The following is a 15,115-nucleotide window of genomic DNA, read 5'->3' as shown; positions in this document are numbered from 1 at the left end:
GCGGAGTTAGAAGGACCCCAGGAGCCGAGAGGCTCCATGAATAAATAAAAACCATAAAAAACCAAGCCCGGAGGAAGGGTAAGGGGGATGGGGCGCATCCTTATGGGAGAGAAGAGGCGTGGAGCGAGTAAGGTGACAGTTCCCCACCCGCGACCCGCAGGCTCGGGGATCCGCGCGGGGAAGAGGGATGGGGAGCTCGCCTCTCTTCGTCCTCCCGGGGAATCCCTAACCCCGTACCGCGTTACCTGTCGCTGTGGGGAGGCCGCTGCCGGGATCCGGCCCCGAACAGCCCGGGGGGGCAGGGGCGGGGGTCGTCGAGGGGTTGGGGGCAGGGAGCAGGCGGCGGGCAGGAAGCCCGGGGTGAGTTGGCGCGTTCCGGATCTTCGCTCCTCTCTCTCGGGGCTCGGGCGACGCAGCCTGTCGGCCGTCTTCGCCGCTCGCAGGAGAGGGTGGTCCGGGTGTTTGGTTTTATTCGAAAGTTTGTGGGCTTTTTGTAAAATCCAAAGCAACCGAACAAAAAAGAGTTCAGGCCGCGCGGCGCCTCGCCGCGCACCGGCGGGGGGCCCGGCCCGCGGGGTCACTGCACGGAGCCCGGCAGTGTGTGGTGGTGGTGGTGGTGCAGAGCAGCCGGCGGGGGCGGCGGGGGCGCCGAGGGCGGCGACGCGCTGCCCCCGCCCGGCCCCAGCTCGCCGGGGGCGTAAACGTCGTCCATGGGCGGGTGGCCGGCGCCAGCAGCCGGGGTCATGCGCTTCTCCTTCTGCCGCCGGTTGCAGAACCAGACCCGCACCACCTCCTTCTCCAGCTGCAGGCTGTCGGCCAAGCCTGTGATCTCGTGCGCCGAGGGCTTGGGGCACTTGAGAAAGTGGCTCTCGAGCGCGCCTTTGACCCCCACCTCGATGGACGTGCGCTTCTTGCGCTTGCGGCCCTGCGCCGCGATCTTGTCCAGGTTGGTGGGGCTGCCGCTGGACGAGTCGGTCTCCTCCAGCCACTTGTTGAGCAGCGGCTTGAGCTTGCACATGTTCTTGAAGCTCAGCTGCAGGGCCTCGAAGCGGCAGATGGTGGTCTGCGAGAACACGTTACCGTACAGCGTGCCCAGCGCCAGCCCCACGTCGGCCTGCGTGAAGCCCAGCTTGATGCGCCGCTGCTTGAACTGCTTGGCGAACTGCTCCAGGTCGTCCGAACTGGGCGCGTCCTCGTCCGAGTGCTCGCCCACCGACGAGCCACCGCCGCCCGCCCCCGGGTGCAGGTGCGCCGCCGCCGCGTGCAGGCCGCCAGCGTGTGCATGTCCGTGTGCGTGTCCGTGGGCGCCCAGGTGCGGCGGAGGCGACGGCTCCAGCTGCGCCTCGTGGCCGTCCTCGTGCAGCGCGTGGTGCAGGCCCGGCCCGGCACCGCCACCGCCCGCCGCCAGCATCCCGGCCAGGCCGCCGCCGCCGCCCCCGGGGTAGGCCGCCTGCGCGTACAGCCCCAGCGGTTGGGGCTGGTGGCCCCCGCCGGCCCCCGGCGACGGAGACATGGCGGGGCCCAAGTGATGTGCCGTGCCGCCCTGCGCCCATGCCGCGCCCGCGTGGGCCGCCCCCTGGTGCACCAGGCGCGCGTGAAAACCGCCGCCTCCGCCACCGTCGTCGGCTCGGCCGGTGCCGCCGCCTCCCGCCTTGCCGTGTTCCAGGTGCGGGCCGCCGGCCCAGTCGCCGCCGCCGCCGCCTCCCGTGGGTAACCACTGGGGGTGCGCTAGGCCCACTGGGTGGCCCGCGCCCGCGCCCAGCCACTCGTGGTGCATCAGCTTCTGCACTTCGCGGTACGCGGCCCCCGCGTGCAACCTCTCGGCGGCCGCGGCCGCCGCCGCTGCCGCCGCGGCATCCGGGTGCATGAGCGGTCCTGTGCCCCCGGCTCCGCCGCCGGGGCCCCGCGGCAAGTACTGCGCGGTGGTGGCCATGCCGCCCCGCGCCCCGCGCCGCGCCGCGCCGCCGCTCCTCTCCGTCTGCGGGCCCCGCCGCCGCGCTCCGCCGGCTTAAAGCCGGGACCCGCTCGGCGCTCCGGAGCCCCACCCCACCCGCCGCCCATTGGCTGCCCGCGGAGCCGCCTCCCGCCCCCCCGCGGCCGCGGCCCCCGCCCCCCGCGCCCGCCTGCCTCCCGGCCGGGCCGCCCAGAGCTTGCCATTGGGCCTCACTCCCGGGGTCCCGCGCGCCGGCCATGCTGATTGGCCGTTGGGGCTTCATTCACAGCCCCCCTACCGTCCGCGTACACACTCACGCCCCGGGGGCGCGGCCGCCACGTGGGGAGTGGCGCGGGGGTGGTACTGGGACCGCACCCCCTCTCGTCCTGGCTGCGTGGGCCCAGCTTTCTCCCGTCTCTGGAGACTCCGAGCCCGGCGGGCCCCAAGCTCCACGCGAGCAGAATTCCCGCAGGTCTCCCGCCCGGGTGGCCAGAGGCGGTGGCGGGGATGCCGGGCTCCGGGAGGCGCTCGGGCTCCGAGAAGCCTAGCCCCGCGCTCCTCCCTCCTCAGTGCCGCGGCCGGCGGGCCGGGATTCCCGCGGGTCTAGGCGGCTGCGAGCTGCAGCCGGCGCGGGTCCCCGGCTCGGCTGCGGTGCGGTTGCTCACCTTGCCCGCCTCGCCTCCCACGGCTTCCAGCGGGCGCGGAGCTCTCCTCTGCGCGCCTCCCCGGCCCGTCTCGGTTTCCCTTCTTCGTCCTCTAGACCACCCAGCACAACTCTGTCGGCCTCCGAGGCCCTGAGAGAGCATCCGGCGCCGGCAGAGTCGGACCGGCTCGACTTCACGCCTCTCATGGGCTCTCCTCCAGGGTACCGTGGCCCAGGTGAGTACCGCGCGGGTGGCTCCGCGCCGGAACGGTCGGCGGCAGCGATGCTGTGGGGGAGACCGGAGTTCCTGTAACCAGGCCGATTTCGAGGTTCCTGAGTGAGAGGACCTCGAGGTGGAGACTGGCTCCGGGGAAACGCCGCTGACAGGGCTGGTGGACAAACAGGGCCCATGGTTATCTGACCCACGCCGCTGCCGCCTTCTCGCTTCTTCTCCTTCCTGCCTGCATGGCTCATTGGCCTGGGTCATGGCGGGGTCACGCCCGGGGGAAACTTGCTCTAGGTGAGCAGCCGCGTGGACTTGGGGAAGGGCACTGGCCCTCAGAAATCTGGAGTGCAGGCCGGGAGCTGTCCAGCTTTTGCAGGGAACCCTGGGCTGGAGTTTAACCCACTTGCCCCGGGGCTGCTGAAAAGGGCACTTGGATTGAAGAGGCCTTGTTGGCAAGGCTGGGGTACCTCCTCATCCCCCAGGTCTTTGAGGGCTCCCTGAAGGATCTTCAGTGGACTTAGGCCTCAGCGTCAGCTCTTCCGTGACACGCTGGCTGGGAGTTGTATGGAATGAGCTGAGCCTCCACTCTTCCCATGCTGAGCCCTGTCTCACAGGGAGTCTTCGGCTGCCAGTTCATCTCGTTACTGACCTTGCCTCCAGGGGATTCATAGATTCCAGGGCCCCAGGGCCCCAGACTGCAGGACCAAGCTGGAGGCCCAGCTAGGGCCCTACTGGCAGGTCAGGACAGTGGAATAAAGCCTCAGTGTGTGAAGGATGATGGGGGCTCAGGTGGCAGCTGCAGTGGGGGTGACCGGGGCAGCGTCAACAGTGACAAGGGCACAGATGTGCTCATCCAGGCCCGGAATGCCCCAGGACTAGCTTCTGGCTAGCCTGCCAGCCAAAGGCTGACAGCCTTTGGCCACTGTCCTGAGCAAGCTGCTTAGGTCCCATCTCCACTGCAAGAGCTGTGATGGAGCTGGGTGTCTGAACCTAGCTAAAAGTGCTGGGCTTTCCTGGACTCTGGCCAAGGAAGTTGTCATGTAGCAGCATCCCAGGACTTCCTTACCTCTCTCCCAGGCCCAGGAGTTAGGACCACACCTGGGAATTCTGTAGTGAAGTCCCCTCTCACTTCAGCGCTAACCAGGACGGTGTGACATTGAAGCTTTGGCTTCCAACCTGGACCTGCCACTATCTTCCTGGGCAAGAATAACTTCCTGGTTTGTTCTTTTACCTGTAAATTGGGAATAACAGTACCATAGGCAGCCCACTTGTCTCACTAAGGTAAGTCATAGGGTGGTACAAGACAGTGGGAGAGAATAGGACTCAGAAAGGATTTTACTCTTCTTGTTTCTATTGTTAGCACCCAGTGAATGAAGAGGTTACTCCCCCACTCTAACTCAATCGCAGTTCCCTCATCTGCAGAGTGGGGATGTGGAGGTTTGGACCAGATGACCTCTTTGGTAACCTCCCTTCCAGCTCTGATGGTCTGAGTCTATGAACCTGTCTCAGCTTCTGTTGGAGGAAGGGAAATGTCTGGATAGTGGACAAGATGTTGTTTGAAACGGTCACCATGAGCAATGGATGTTTTAACAAATAAATACTTTTCATTCATGATGTTACCTGCTACTCTCAGCCCCAAGAGAAAGAAATAGAGTTGTTCTCCCATTGCACAGATGAAGGAATTGAGGCCTGTCCAAGGGCTCAGAACAAGCCTCACCCTGGGAAGAATGATGGGGAAGTCCCACTCCCCATGGCTCCCCATCGTTCTCCCCAGGCTGCGGAATGGGGAAGTTTCCTGTGGAGGCTTTCACAGCAGAGAAAGCTTACTGCCCTACCTCTGGCCAACTGGTGTTCCTGAAGGCAAATTCCCAAGTCTGTGCTGAATTGAGGGGTGTCTGCAGCAAAACCAGGCTCCTAAGCAAGTTACCAGCTTGTCGGCTAGCAAATCTAGTCCCAATCCCATTAATCCCTTTAACAGCCCTGCTCTTTGCTTTGCCTGTTGGAGCCTCAGTTTCTTCATATAAAAACAAGGACAGAAATGCCTACTTCTCAGGTTTGTTTTGGAGCTACAAGGATGAAACAAAGCGTGTAATTTAGATGCCCTCTCCGTATGAGATGTTGCCCTGGGTTGAACAACAGTGTGAACTAGGAAAGGACAACATTTCTTTCTCTGCTTTCAAAGTTTTAGCTCCTCTACAATGATATGGGTTTGGTCTTGAGTCACAATTTTCTTGTATTTGAGAGTTAAGTTTTTCCTAGGAAGTCTCAGTATTCCGTTTACTCTTTTTTTTTTTTTTTTTTAAGATATTTTTTGATGTGGACCACTTTTAAAGTCTTTATTGAATTTGTTACAATGTTGTTTCTGTTTTCTGTTTGGTTTTTTTTTTTTGGCCTGGAGGCATGTGTGATCTTAGCTCCCTAACTAGGGATCAAACCTGTACCCCGCCGTATTGGAAGGGAAAGTCTTAACCGCTGGATTGCCAGGGAAGTCCTAGCCCCTTTGCTCTTGCTCCTCGAGATTCTGTGTAGGACACTGGGGGCAATGACATGGCTAGTCGCAGAATACCTGCTACAGAGCATCTCCTCTCTCTAGGAGCCCTGCCCTTGTAGACCACAGGGAAAACCTGGAAGACGGAAGTCAGATACCCACCTGACCCATGCAGACACAGAGTGGTTTAGGCATGTGAGCAGATGTGCATTCACACACACACACACACACACACACAAATACACATAACACACAGATACACACATGAAATTTAGCCTGGGGACAGACATACAGATTCATAATAGGAACACATGGACTCACATCATTAGGTTGGATATTCAAAGTCACACAAACCAACGCACGATGATAAATACAGACATGTGTCTCAACATTTGCAGCGTCCACACCGAGGCTGAAATAGGCTCAAGCAGGCATTCCTTCGGCCCACTAGACCCAGACCTATAGGAGACCTACAGGCCCCTGGGGTGGCAAGCATGGAGGTTGTCAGCTGGCATGTTAGTTCACACAAATGGGCGTACCCTCTTGTGTTCACAATCGTGAGCATGCACTCTCCCACCCCAGGCATCACATAGACACCTACACCCTGTAGGAACCAACCCATCTACACAAGGGATCAGAAAGCCCAGGAGGGGGCCCTGCCCAGCCCAGAGCTTAGTCCATGCAATTCAGCGGCCCCATTCATTTGAAGGAAGCAGGAAAGCCCTTTCTTTTCATATTTTTTTCTTCCCCCCACTCTCCTTGTCTGTGGAGGGCAGCTCCCAGCCAGGCCGCCGCCAGCCTCAGAGGCTCCCTGGCCTCCCTCCCCAGCGGGGGCCCCTGCCCAGCCTGCCCCCAGGCCAGGAGCTGCCCAGGCTTTCCCAGAGTGGCGAGGCCTCCTCCAGGCCCTGGAGTGTGACCGAGCGCCTGCTCATTTGACACAGGTCAGTGAGTCTCCAGCAGATGGGGCCCTCGCTGTGGGGGGTCTCTGAGCCGGAGGGGCTGCAGTGGGGAGGCTCTGTGGGGATGAGCTGTAGCTACACAAGCCCCCATATCCTTTCTCTCAAAAGTCTCAAGTCAGAGACACAAACCCCACAACCTATATTCACACTCCCGCCTGAGAGATTCAGAAGTGGCCTGTAGAATATGACCATCCTCGCCATCAGCAGCAGGGCAGCCACACACACACTGTAATATTCTAGATGCACATCCCAGACAGGCGAGCACGCACAATGGTGTGCTGAGAGATTTGGGAGGGAGGGGGGTGGGCAGCTGGGCCCAGCTGCTTGCCCGCTTTGGTCTCTGGGCTCCTGCCATTATGTCTTGTTGCAGTGGGTCAGTGGGTCCTCGGAGTCCAGGGGAGCCCTGAGAGCAGATGCAGCCACAGACCTAAGGCCCTTTCTTCTCCTTCTTCTTCTTTTTTAATATTTATTTTTATTTATTTATTTGACCATATTGGGTTTTAGCTGGGGCGTGCAAACTCTTAGTTGTGGCATGTGGGATCTAGCTCCCCATCCAGGGGTCAAAGCTGAGCCCCTTGTATTGGGAGTGTGAAGTCCTAGCCACTGGGCCACCGGGAGAGTCCCTAAGGCCTTTTCAGTGTTGGAGGAAGAAGGGCTCCGGACACTACCTGAATTCCTCGAAAGTCAGGAGTGCCCAGTGGAGCTAAGGAGAGGAGAGATCAGACTGGTAGCGAGGGCTGCTGGGAGGAGCTCATGTCCTAGGATGCCCTCCTGTGTGCGTGGGCTTGAAGTCTTTGTCCAAGGCAGGCTGAGTGGGAAGGGGGGCAAAATGGGGGCAGCCCGCTTCCGTTCCCTTCTCAGCCCACTGGTCTTTCCCTTATGCTCCAGATCCTGTGTTTTCAGTGTCAAGGAGCCGTGGGTTCCATCCTGACTCAGACCTGCCTGATGACACCAATCTCAGCTCTCCTGAGTCTGTGAACCTCAGTGTCCTCATCTGTAGGCTGGGCAGGACGGTCTCTACTGGGTTCCTGTGGAGGCGGGATGAGATCACTGCCTGGATGGAAACTTGGAAAGGGAGAGCGTGGCTTGGTTTTCCTGCCTGGCTGCCAGGGGTGAGTAAGAGGCTGGAGAGCAGGAGCAGAACCTGCTGGTTCCCTCAACCAGTCCTTGCTGAGCAGTGTCGGGAGCGACCACGCCCACACCCTGCTGCTTCTGGGCTGGAACGTGTGTTTTTGACTGGAAGCATCTGGCAGGGTCCCGGCTGCCTCAGATTCCAGCCTGCCTTCGTGCTGGGTGGATTCTGTCGTGGCCGACTCTTTGCGACCCTATGGACTGTAGCCTGCCAGGCTCCTCTGTCCATGGGATGTCCCAGGCAAGAACGATGGGAGTGGGTTGCCATACCCTCCTCCGGGGAAATCTTCCTGACCCAGGGATTGAACCTGAGTCTCTTATGCCTCTTGCATTGGCAGGGGGGTTCTTTACCACTAGGACCACCTGGGAAGCCCAGCCTGGGTAGGTACATCCACTTCCTCCTTGCAGGTTGGTGCCAGCTAGACAGATTCATAGCACTCCCCACCATCAGGAGATCTTTCCCACATGGGATGGGATCACTCTATTCTGAGCTCTCAAACCCCCTCCTCTCTCCCTCTGAACTTAGCCCCTCCAGTTGTCTTCCTCTTTTGTCCTTCTTGTGCTCCTGAGAGCCTCGTATAGGGGAGCAGAGAGTAGGAGAGGCACGGCTGCCTTTGGCGGAGGAGAAAGAAGCAGTTTCACTTATTTAAGTTTCCCTATGTCTCAGTCTTGGGGAAGGGAAAGAAGGATGAAAGGTGAGATATCTTTTAGGAATGAACCTTTTCTTGTGTTTTTTCCCTTGCCTCAGTCTTCTAGGTTGATAGGTGGGGGTGAGGGTCCTCCCAGTGCATCAGTAGGATATTCAAATTAGGGGTGGTCAATTGCTCTTGAAATTTACTTTCATTTTTAGCAGAATGGCAGCCTCTGAGCTGGTGTTAATGCCCACAATCTGGTTATGCAGAACACGCTCTCTGCAAATCGGTAAATCATTAGCAGGGATTAATCACTCTGAAAGGCTGGGGCTGGATTTGAGTTTCTCTCTCTCACTTTTTTTTTTTTTAACACACTTTTTGTCTGGATGGCTGCAAAATTCACCACCACAGGGTGGGGTGGGAGCAACGAGTGTTAGTTTAAGTTCTTGTCATCATTGTTAGACAAGGGATGCGCCTTCCTGGGCCTGGTGTTGCCTCTGGCCGACTGAGGCTGGGGGTGGGCAGGTGAGTAGTCTGGAAGGGAAGGAGCTGGAAGGGAGTTCCTTGTGTCTGTGTGCCTTACAGTGTTTACAACAGTGAGTTGGGGGCTTGGTGTGCTTGTATAGGTGGGCACCTGTAGGTTAGCATTCCTGCACAAATTCCTGTTTGTATTTTACAGAAGCGCATAAGTATTTCTGTGCTTGTGTTAGGGTGTTTGTGCTTGGTTTGTATTAATATGTGTGCATTAGTGTTTGTAGTTGTTTCGGACAGTGCTTGCCTTTGAGAGTGGTTTTAAAGACCACACCTCACCTTCCTTAGTCTCCAGGAAGCTCTTGAGGGGGAGGAGGTAGAGCTGGAGGGAGGTCCTGACTTCACCTGTGGGAGGGGGCGTGGCTTATGCTTTATTTACATATGCATGAGCTGCTGCCTCTAGGACCTCCCCTTCAGAATAGACTGAGTCTAGTGGGGGAGCCGCTTATGGCAGATGGAGAAATGGGGAGTTCAAAGTCTCGCTGTAACCCCTCTTGTTCCTCTACCCAAGTCTAGTGGCTTGGAGTGGGAAAACCCATGGTTCTGAACCTCAACCTCTGCAAAGCTGCAGTTAACATAGCTCTGTCTCCTGATGGGCGCGGCACGGCAGTGATGGGAAAGCTCTTTTTCCTTCCTGGTCTGTGATGCCCCTATGAGGGCTCTTGGGGAAAGAAGGTCATTCTAGCCAGGACCAAGCTGATGAATGGGACTCATTCTCACTTAATGTCCACACTTCCTAATTTCTGTCTTTGTCCCTAGCTTAGTGCAGTCCAACTTTGGAGCAGTAGTTACTTTCAAATGACTCAGCAATGGCATTTCTAGGGTGTTGGTCAAAGTACATGAGTATGGAGGTGAGGTCATAGGACTTCTCCCCTGCAGTCCCAGAGTGTGGGTTTTGAGGTAAGACTAAGTGGGCTTAGTCTTTACATCAGCTCTGATCCCCGCCTCGTCCCCTTTCTTTGTCCAGTCATCTCGGTAGCCTGGGTACCATTGTCTACCATGCCACAGATGGCGCAGATGCTCTGTGCTCTTGTCCACGTGCCTCCTTCATTGCCCCACCGTATGTGCCTTCTTTCCCTCCGTGCAGCAGGCCAGCTTGGAGTCGGGGGAAAGACAGAATAATATAGCTCTTTGGCTGTGCAAGTTGGGAGGGCCTGGGAAGAGCTGGCTGGGCTCAGTGCTGGCCTTCCTCAGCTTTCTCAAGAGTAGCAGGTGGAGGGTGGAAGCGGCAAAGAAGAATTTAGGAATTATATTTTCCCAGGGACCTCTTAGCATCTTTATATATCTCTGGTGGCAGACATCTGTCTGAGCTTAGGGTAGCATCTGCCTGGGCTGGAGACAACATCTGTTTGAGGCTGGAACACCTGGCTGAACCCAGAACATTATCTGGCCCCAGGAAAGCTTTCGTCTGGGCCCAGGACATGTGTCTGAACTTGGCACAGCATCTGTCTGGGCCTGGTGCAACATCCTCCTGGCCTGGGGGCAATGTCTGTTTGAGTCCTGGACATCTGTCTGACTTGGGGATGTCTGCTGAGCCCAGAACAATACCTGTCTGAGCCTGGGGGTGGACTTGTCATTGCAGATAAAATCACCCTGGAGTCTCAACTTTGGTTTGTGGCTGAGAACAGAGTATATGCCAGACTCACGTCTCTGCTCTCATTTTGACCAGGAAAGGGCTCTTCTGTAGAGTGCCTCAGTTAACCTCCATCTGTAGGCCCATTGGCCTGCTAGCTCTGGGCACCTCAAGGGACAGCCAAAACCTACACTCCAGGAAATCAAAGTTAAAAGAATAAGGGGGACTGGATAGGTGATAAAATCTAGCTACTGTGCAAGTTGGGAGGGCCTGGGCTAGGACCATTCTTCCTTTTTCCAGTCCCTTTGTTGAATCAAACCAGAGCGCTGCCCCCTCCCCCGCCCCCGACCCCCACCAAGACACACTCGGACATGTCACTTGCCTCCTGAGAAGCTGTTCCTTGCTCCCCATTGTGTATAGTATCCAACCCAAAGCCCCCTCTGGTCCTGCCCCTGCCTCTCCTCTGAACCAGCAGCATAGAGCTGCTTTCCCACAAACACATCGGGTCCTGATGGTTCCTTACCTTTGCGCACACAGCTCCCTCTCCTTGGAATGCCTTTCTCTCTGCCCCCTCCCCTGTCTTCCCATCCCACCCTTCAGGTCCTAGTTCAAGGGGCACGTGCTCTGGGCATTCTTTTCGCTCCCTCTCTAGACTGAGCCACAGCTTCTGCCCTGCCTCCACGCTGTGCTGTGAAGACCACCTCTGTGTTAGCGTTTGTGGGCTGGCGTGCCATCGCCATTGCCCTTTGTAGATGTGTCTCTCCTGGCAGGACTGTGAGGTTCGAGGAGCAGCTGGCTCTGGTTCATGTCTGTCTCCCCAGCACCCCGCCCAATTCCTGGTCTCTGATGGTGCCAGTAAGAAAGGAAGGCCTGTCGGATGATGACATGGTTACGCTTCTGTCATCTCATTCCATTCTCTATTTGTGACCTGGATGAAGATTCGAAACATACGCTCCTGACAGGAGCAGGGGAGAGCAGTGGTGGCCAGGGAGCAGCCACGAATCCAGACCTAGTGACCTGTCTGAGGGCTCTGGGGATGGGACCCCATCTAAGTCCAGGCAGACCTGGCCTAGCTTGCTGGGGAAGTTTCAGGATTCCTGGGCTTACTGACCCTGCCAGAGAGGGAAAGTCACATAAAGTGCTGTTAATCATAAACACTGTGCCCAGAGCAGACTGCTCTCCCTGACCATTTTTGGAGGAGAGTGTCTGGGGACAGAGGCTGAGTAGGGAGGCATGCAGAACCATGAGGAGGTAGCTAAGAAGTGGGTGCTCCCAGGACAGGGTCTCTGCCTTGGTGGCTTTATTCCACCAAATAGAAGTAGCTTTCTTGTTCCCACTGCTGGTGAAAGCCATGCAAACTCATTTGTCAGAATTCTTGGCCTCAGAAATATACGAAAGAGAAAGTGGAGGGCCTCTGTTCATCCCTCTGCCTCCCCTCTGTTAACCACTCCTCAAGGCTCTATCTTTCCAGAACTTGTTTGCATGGACACACAGTGTTTAATAAAATTGCTGAGATTTATTGAGTGCTACCCTGTGCAGTGCTTCTGTCTGGGTTTCCGCCTTGCATCCTGACTACAGCACTCTGAATCAGGTGCAACTCTAATTCTCATTTTACAAATGAAGAAACTGAGAAATAACAGTTCCTGTTAACATTAATAATAGCCCATGTACATTGGGTGCTTGCTAGGTAGGTGCCAGGTACCATTCTAAGTACTGTGCATGTTATCTCATTGAATGCCTATAGTATGTAGAATGCCTGGCATGTAGTAGGCAATCAATAAATGAGGGTTGATGCTTCTAGCTTGAAAGTTCGAGAATCTCAGATGATACATCTAGAGTTGTTCAGTGGACCCCTAGATGGGAGGGCTCTTGTCCCAAACCTCCTGAGTTGCAGGCAGCCTCTCCTGTGTCTGGAGATGCTGACTCAGCAGTGAAAGATGTAAATTCCTACCTTGGTTTGCATTTGATTTACACATATTTATTTATGAGTGTCTTTGATTAATGTCAAAGTGTCTCAGTGATTTTTCTGCCAGGCTTCGGGGCCCTGTAGAGGGCATGGGCTGGTGTGGACGGCTGCAGGTTCTGAATGTGCCTGCATGGGGGGGCTGTTGGATGAGGTGAAAGTGACATCTGGGGAGAGGTGGATGGCAGCCTGGAGTCTGAGTAGGTAGACTGGAGCTTGGGATTCTGGAATGGGTGGTTTGGGCAGCTGGTGTGAGTGGGGGCTGTTTGTCAGCTTAAGGCAGGATCCGACTGAGGGGCTGGGGCAGAGTTAGAGTGCCAGGCACTGGGGTGGGTGACTGGTGGGCCTCTAGGTGGCCATGGTCCTCGATAAGCCAAGGGATCAGTCAGACTTTCTGAGTAGGATCTCATACTCTAGGAGCCCTAGGAAATGGATGTGGGGTTCAGATTAGGGCACCTGGTCTAACCTGGTGAGGGCTTCTAAAACAAGGCAGAAATCATTAAGAAGAATGAAATCTTGCCATTTGCAGCAACCTGGATGGACGTAGAGATTGTCATACTGAGTGAAGTAAGTCAGACAGAGAAGGAGAAATATACTATGACATCCCTAATATGGGAATCTAAAAAGAAATGTGACAAATGAAGTTACAAGACAGAAAGAGACTCACAGATTTAGAGAATGAACTTATGGTGGCCCGGGGAAAGGATGGAGGGAAGGAATAGTTAGGGAGTTTGGGATGGACATGTGCACACTGCTATATTTAAAATGAATAACCAACAAGGACTGTATAGCACAGGGAATTCTGCTCCATGTTATGTGGCAGCCTGGATGGGAGGGGAGTTTGGGGGACAATGGATACATGTATATTTATGGCTGAGTCCCTTCGCTGTTCTTTTGAAACTATCACAACATTGTTTGTTAATCCGCTATACCCCAGTACAAAATAAAAAGTTAAAAAGAAAAAATAAAATGAGGCAGAAGCTGAGAGGCAAGGAAGGAGCCTCCTTCCAGAAGTGTTCCTCCTGGTGCTGTCCAGGGCAGGGATCCCCTGCTTGGCTGCTTTGGGACAGGGCGCGCTCTCTGCAATCAAGGCCTTGGGAAAATCTGCTCATTAGCAGGAATAGTCTGTGTGTGATGGTGGTGCCCAGCCCTGTGCCTGGCACCACAGGGAAGGCCAGTCCCAGCCTGCAAACCTTGGCAGGGAAGCCAGTGAGATAAGGCGGGAAGGGCAGGGCCCTGGCCTTGACTGAAGGCTGCATGCACTTTTATCCATTATCTCCTTTGATCGTCAGCAGGATCAAAGGCAGTGACTGTCTTATCTCCACATTACTGAGGAGGAAGCAGAGACTCAGAGAGCTGCAGTGACTTGCCCAAGGTCACACCACGAGGGAAGGAGCTCAGATTTGAACCCAGTTCTTTTTCATTCTATAGTCTGAGCACTTAGTTTATTCTGCTTCAGCCATGTATACAATAAGGACCACACCCACCTTGCTTAATTGTTGTGAAGGTTAGATGAGCTCAGGTATGTAGGGAGCGAAGCACGGTGACTGGCAAACAGTAAGTGCTCAGTAAAAGTTTTTTTCCTTAAGTGATAGAGCTAGGATTTTAAATTATGGTCCAGTGGACTCTACTGTTTGCATGGTACCGTGGTTCTTGCCAAGGCTGGTTGGGAGGGGGCTGGTTGGGAACAGAGCAGAACCTCTGCTGTGGGTTGTGTGAGCTCTTGTTGTGCATGGACGCTGCTGGCCATCTACATATGGCAGGAGGGAGGGGGGTGCGGCTACCTGCCAGGCCAGAGTCCCTGCCAGCTCTCGTCCTAACCCTGGGTAGGGTGGGGACTCTGCAGTGGTCTAGTTAGAATTGCCTGGATTTGTGTGTGTGTGTGTGTGTGTGTGTGTCTGTACATACTTGGCGAGGGTCCTTGACTGGGAAAGGAGAAACAACTTTAAGAGCTCTATTAGCAGACAGAGGTCAGGGCCCTTTCTCATTTCCAGTGGCAGAGATAAATCAAGTGAGGGAGGGAACCCTCAGGTGAGGATATGAGGAAAGTCACTCCTAACAGAGGAAATAGCAAGTGCAAAGGCTCTGGGGTTAGAATGGGCTTAATGTGTATCTTCCCCAGTAGTTATGGAGACAGTATTGACTTATATCTTCTGGTGTTTGGGGTGGAGGAGCTAAGTGGGAGCAGGATTCCTTCATTCATTCATATATTAATTCAACAACTATTTAGTGCTCATGTTGTGCTAGGCACTAAGTGCCGATGGCTAACATTTATTGAGCCCTTACTCTTTGTCTTAGCACTTTAGTATATTATTTCATGTATTTTTTATGCACCACAAGGAATCCTGGGGAGATAGTTGGGCTTCCTTTGATTCCTTCAGATTCTTCCCTCCTCCTAACCACCTCAGGCACCAGTGTCTGCCACTTAGACAGGGCAGGATCCACACAATGGGTGAGGCAGGGTGGTCCTGAGAACGTCATGGCTCTGGAGTCTTACATGTCCTGGCTAGGCCCTGCCCAGGAACAGGCCCTGAGCCTCCTGGAAGCCACCCAGTAGAGGGTGGGGTGCCCACATTAATCCCATCCAACCAGGCCTGCCTCAGAACTTCCTCTCCCTGGGGCTCCCAGTCACATCTTCCCTGTATCCCCTCCATCTCTTAGCTCCTGGCCCCCTGGCAGCTCCCCGCATAGCTAAGCCCTGTCTTCTGGGCTCTGCGCAGGGAACCAAGTTAGGGCTTGGATTACCGGCTCTTGGCAGGGAGAAGAGAAGGCTCTGTACTTGTTTCCTGGTGGGACTGTCCTGACGCACTCACTGTGCCTCGCTGACTCTGATGGAGGTGGCAGGGACGGTGCTCACCTGGCCTGGCTCCCTCTGTCCCTTTCCCAGGTGGTGAACACACTGGCCTCAGCCAGGGCGGGCTTCTCGGTTCCTGACCGTCCATCTGTGCCCGTGACCTGGGCTCTTCACCATCTCCTGCAGGAAAAGGAACAGAGAAGAGGAAATGGAAAAGTTGCGCAAAATTCAGAGGCCAACGA

At 55.8% G+C, this 15,115-nt stretch overlaps 1 protein-coding gene across 1 annotated transcript; it reads right to left on the bottom strand.

Annotated features, from left to right (window-relative positions):
• Window positions 1-577: 577 nt before the first annotated feature.
• On the bottom strand, window positions 578-1,933 carry POU3F1 (POU class 3 homeobox 1). The gene has a single exon (XM_061120090.1). The coding sequence runs from the start codon at window positions 1,931-1,933 to the stop codon at window positions 578-580; it is 1,356 nt and encodes a 451-aa protein (XP_060976073.1).
• Between the last annotated feature and the right edge of the window lie 13,182 nt (window positions 1,934-15,115).

Source organism: Dama dama, chromosome 20 (genome assembly GCF_033118175.1).
Source record: "Dama dama isolate Ldn47 chromosome 20, ASM3311817v1, whole genome shotgun sequence".
Lineage (NCBI taxonomy): Eukaryota > Metazoa > Chordata > Mammalia > Artiodactyla > Cervidae > Dama > Dama dama.
This window is presented reverse-complemented; position numbering and strand designations above follow the sequence as displayed.

Bases quoted from the DNA above. Each gene is read 5' to 3' on its own strand.
- POU3F1 (XM_061120090.1), bottom strand. From the start codon at position 1,933: ATGGCCACCACCGCGCAGTACTTGCCGCGGGGCCCCGGCGGCGGAGCC.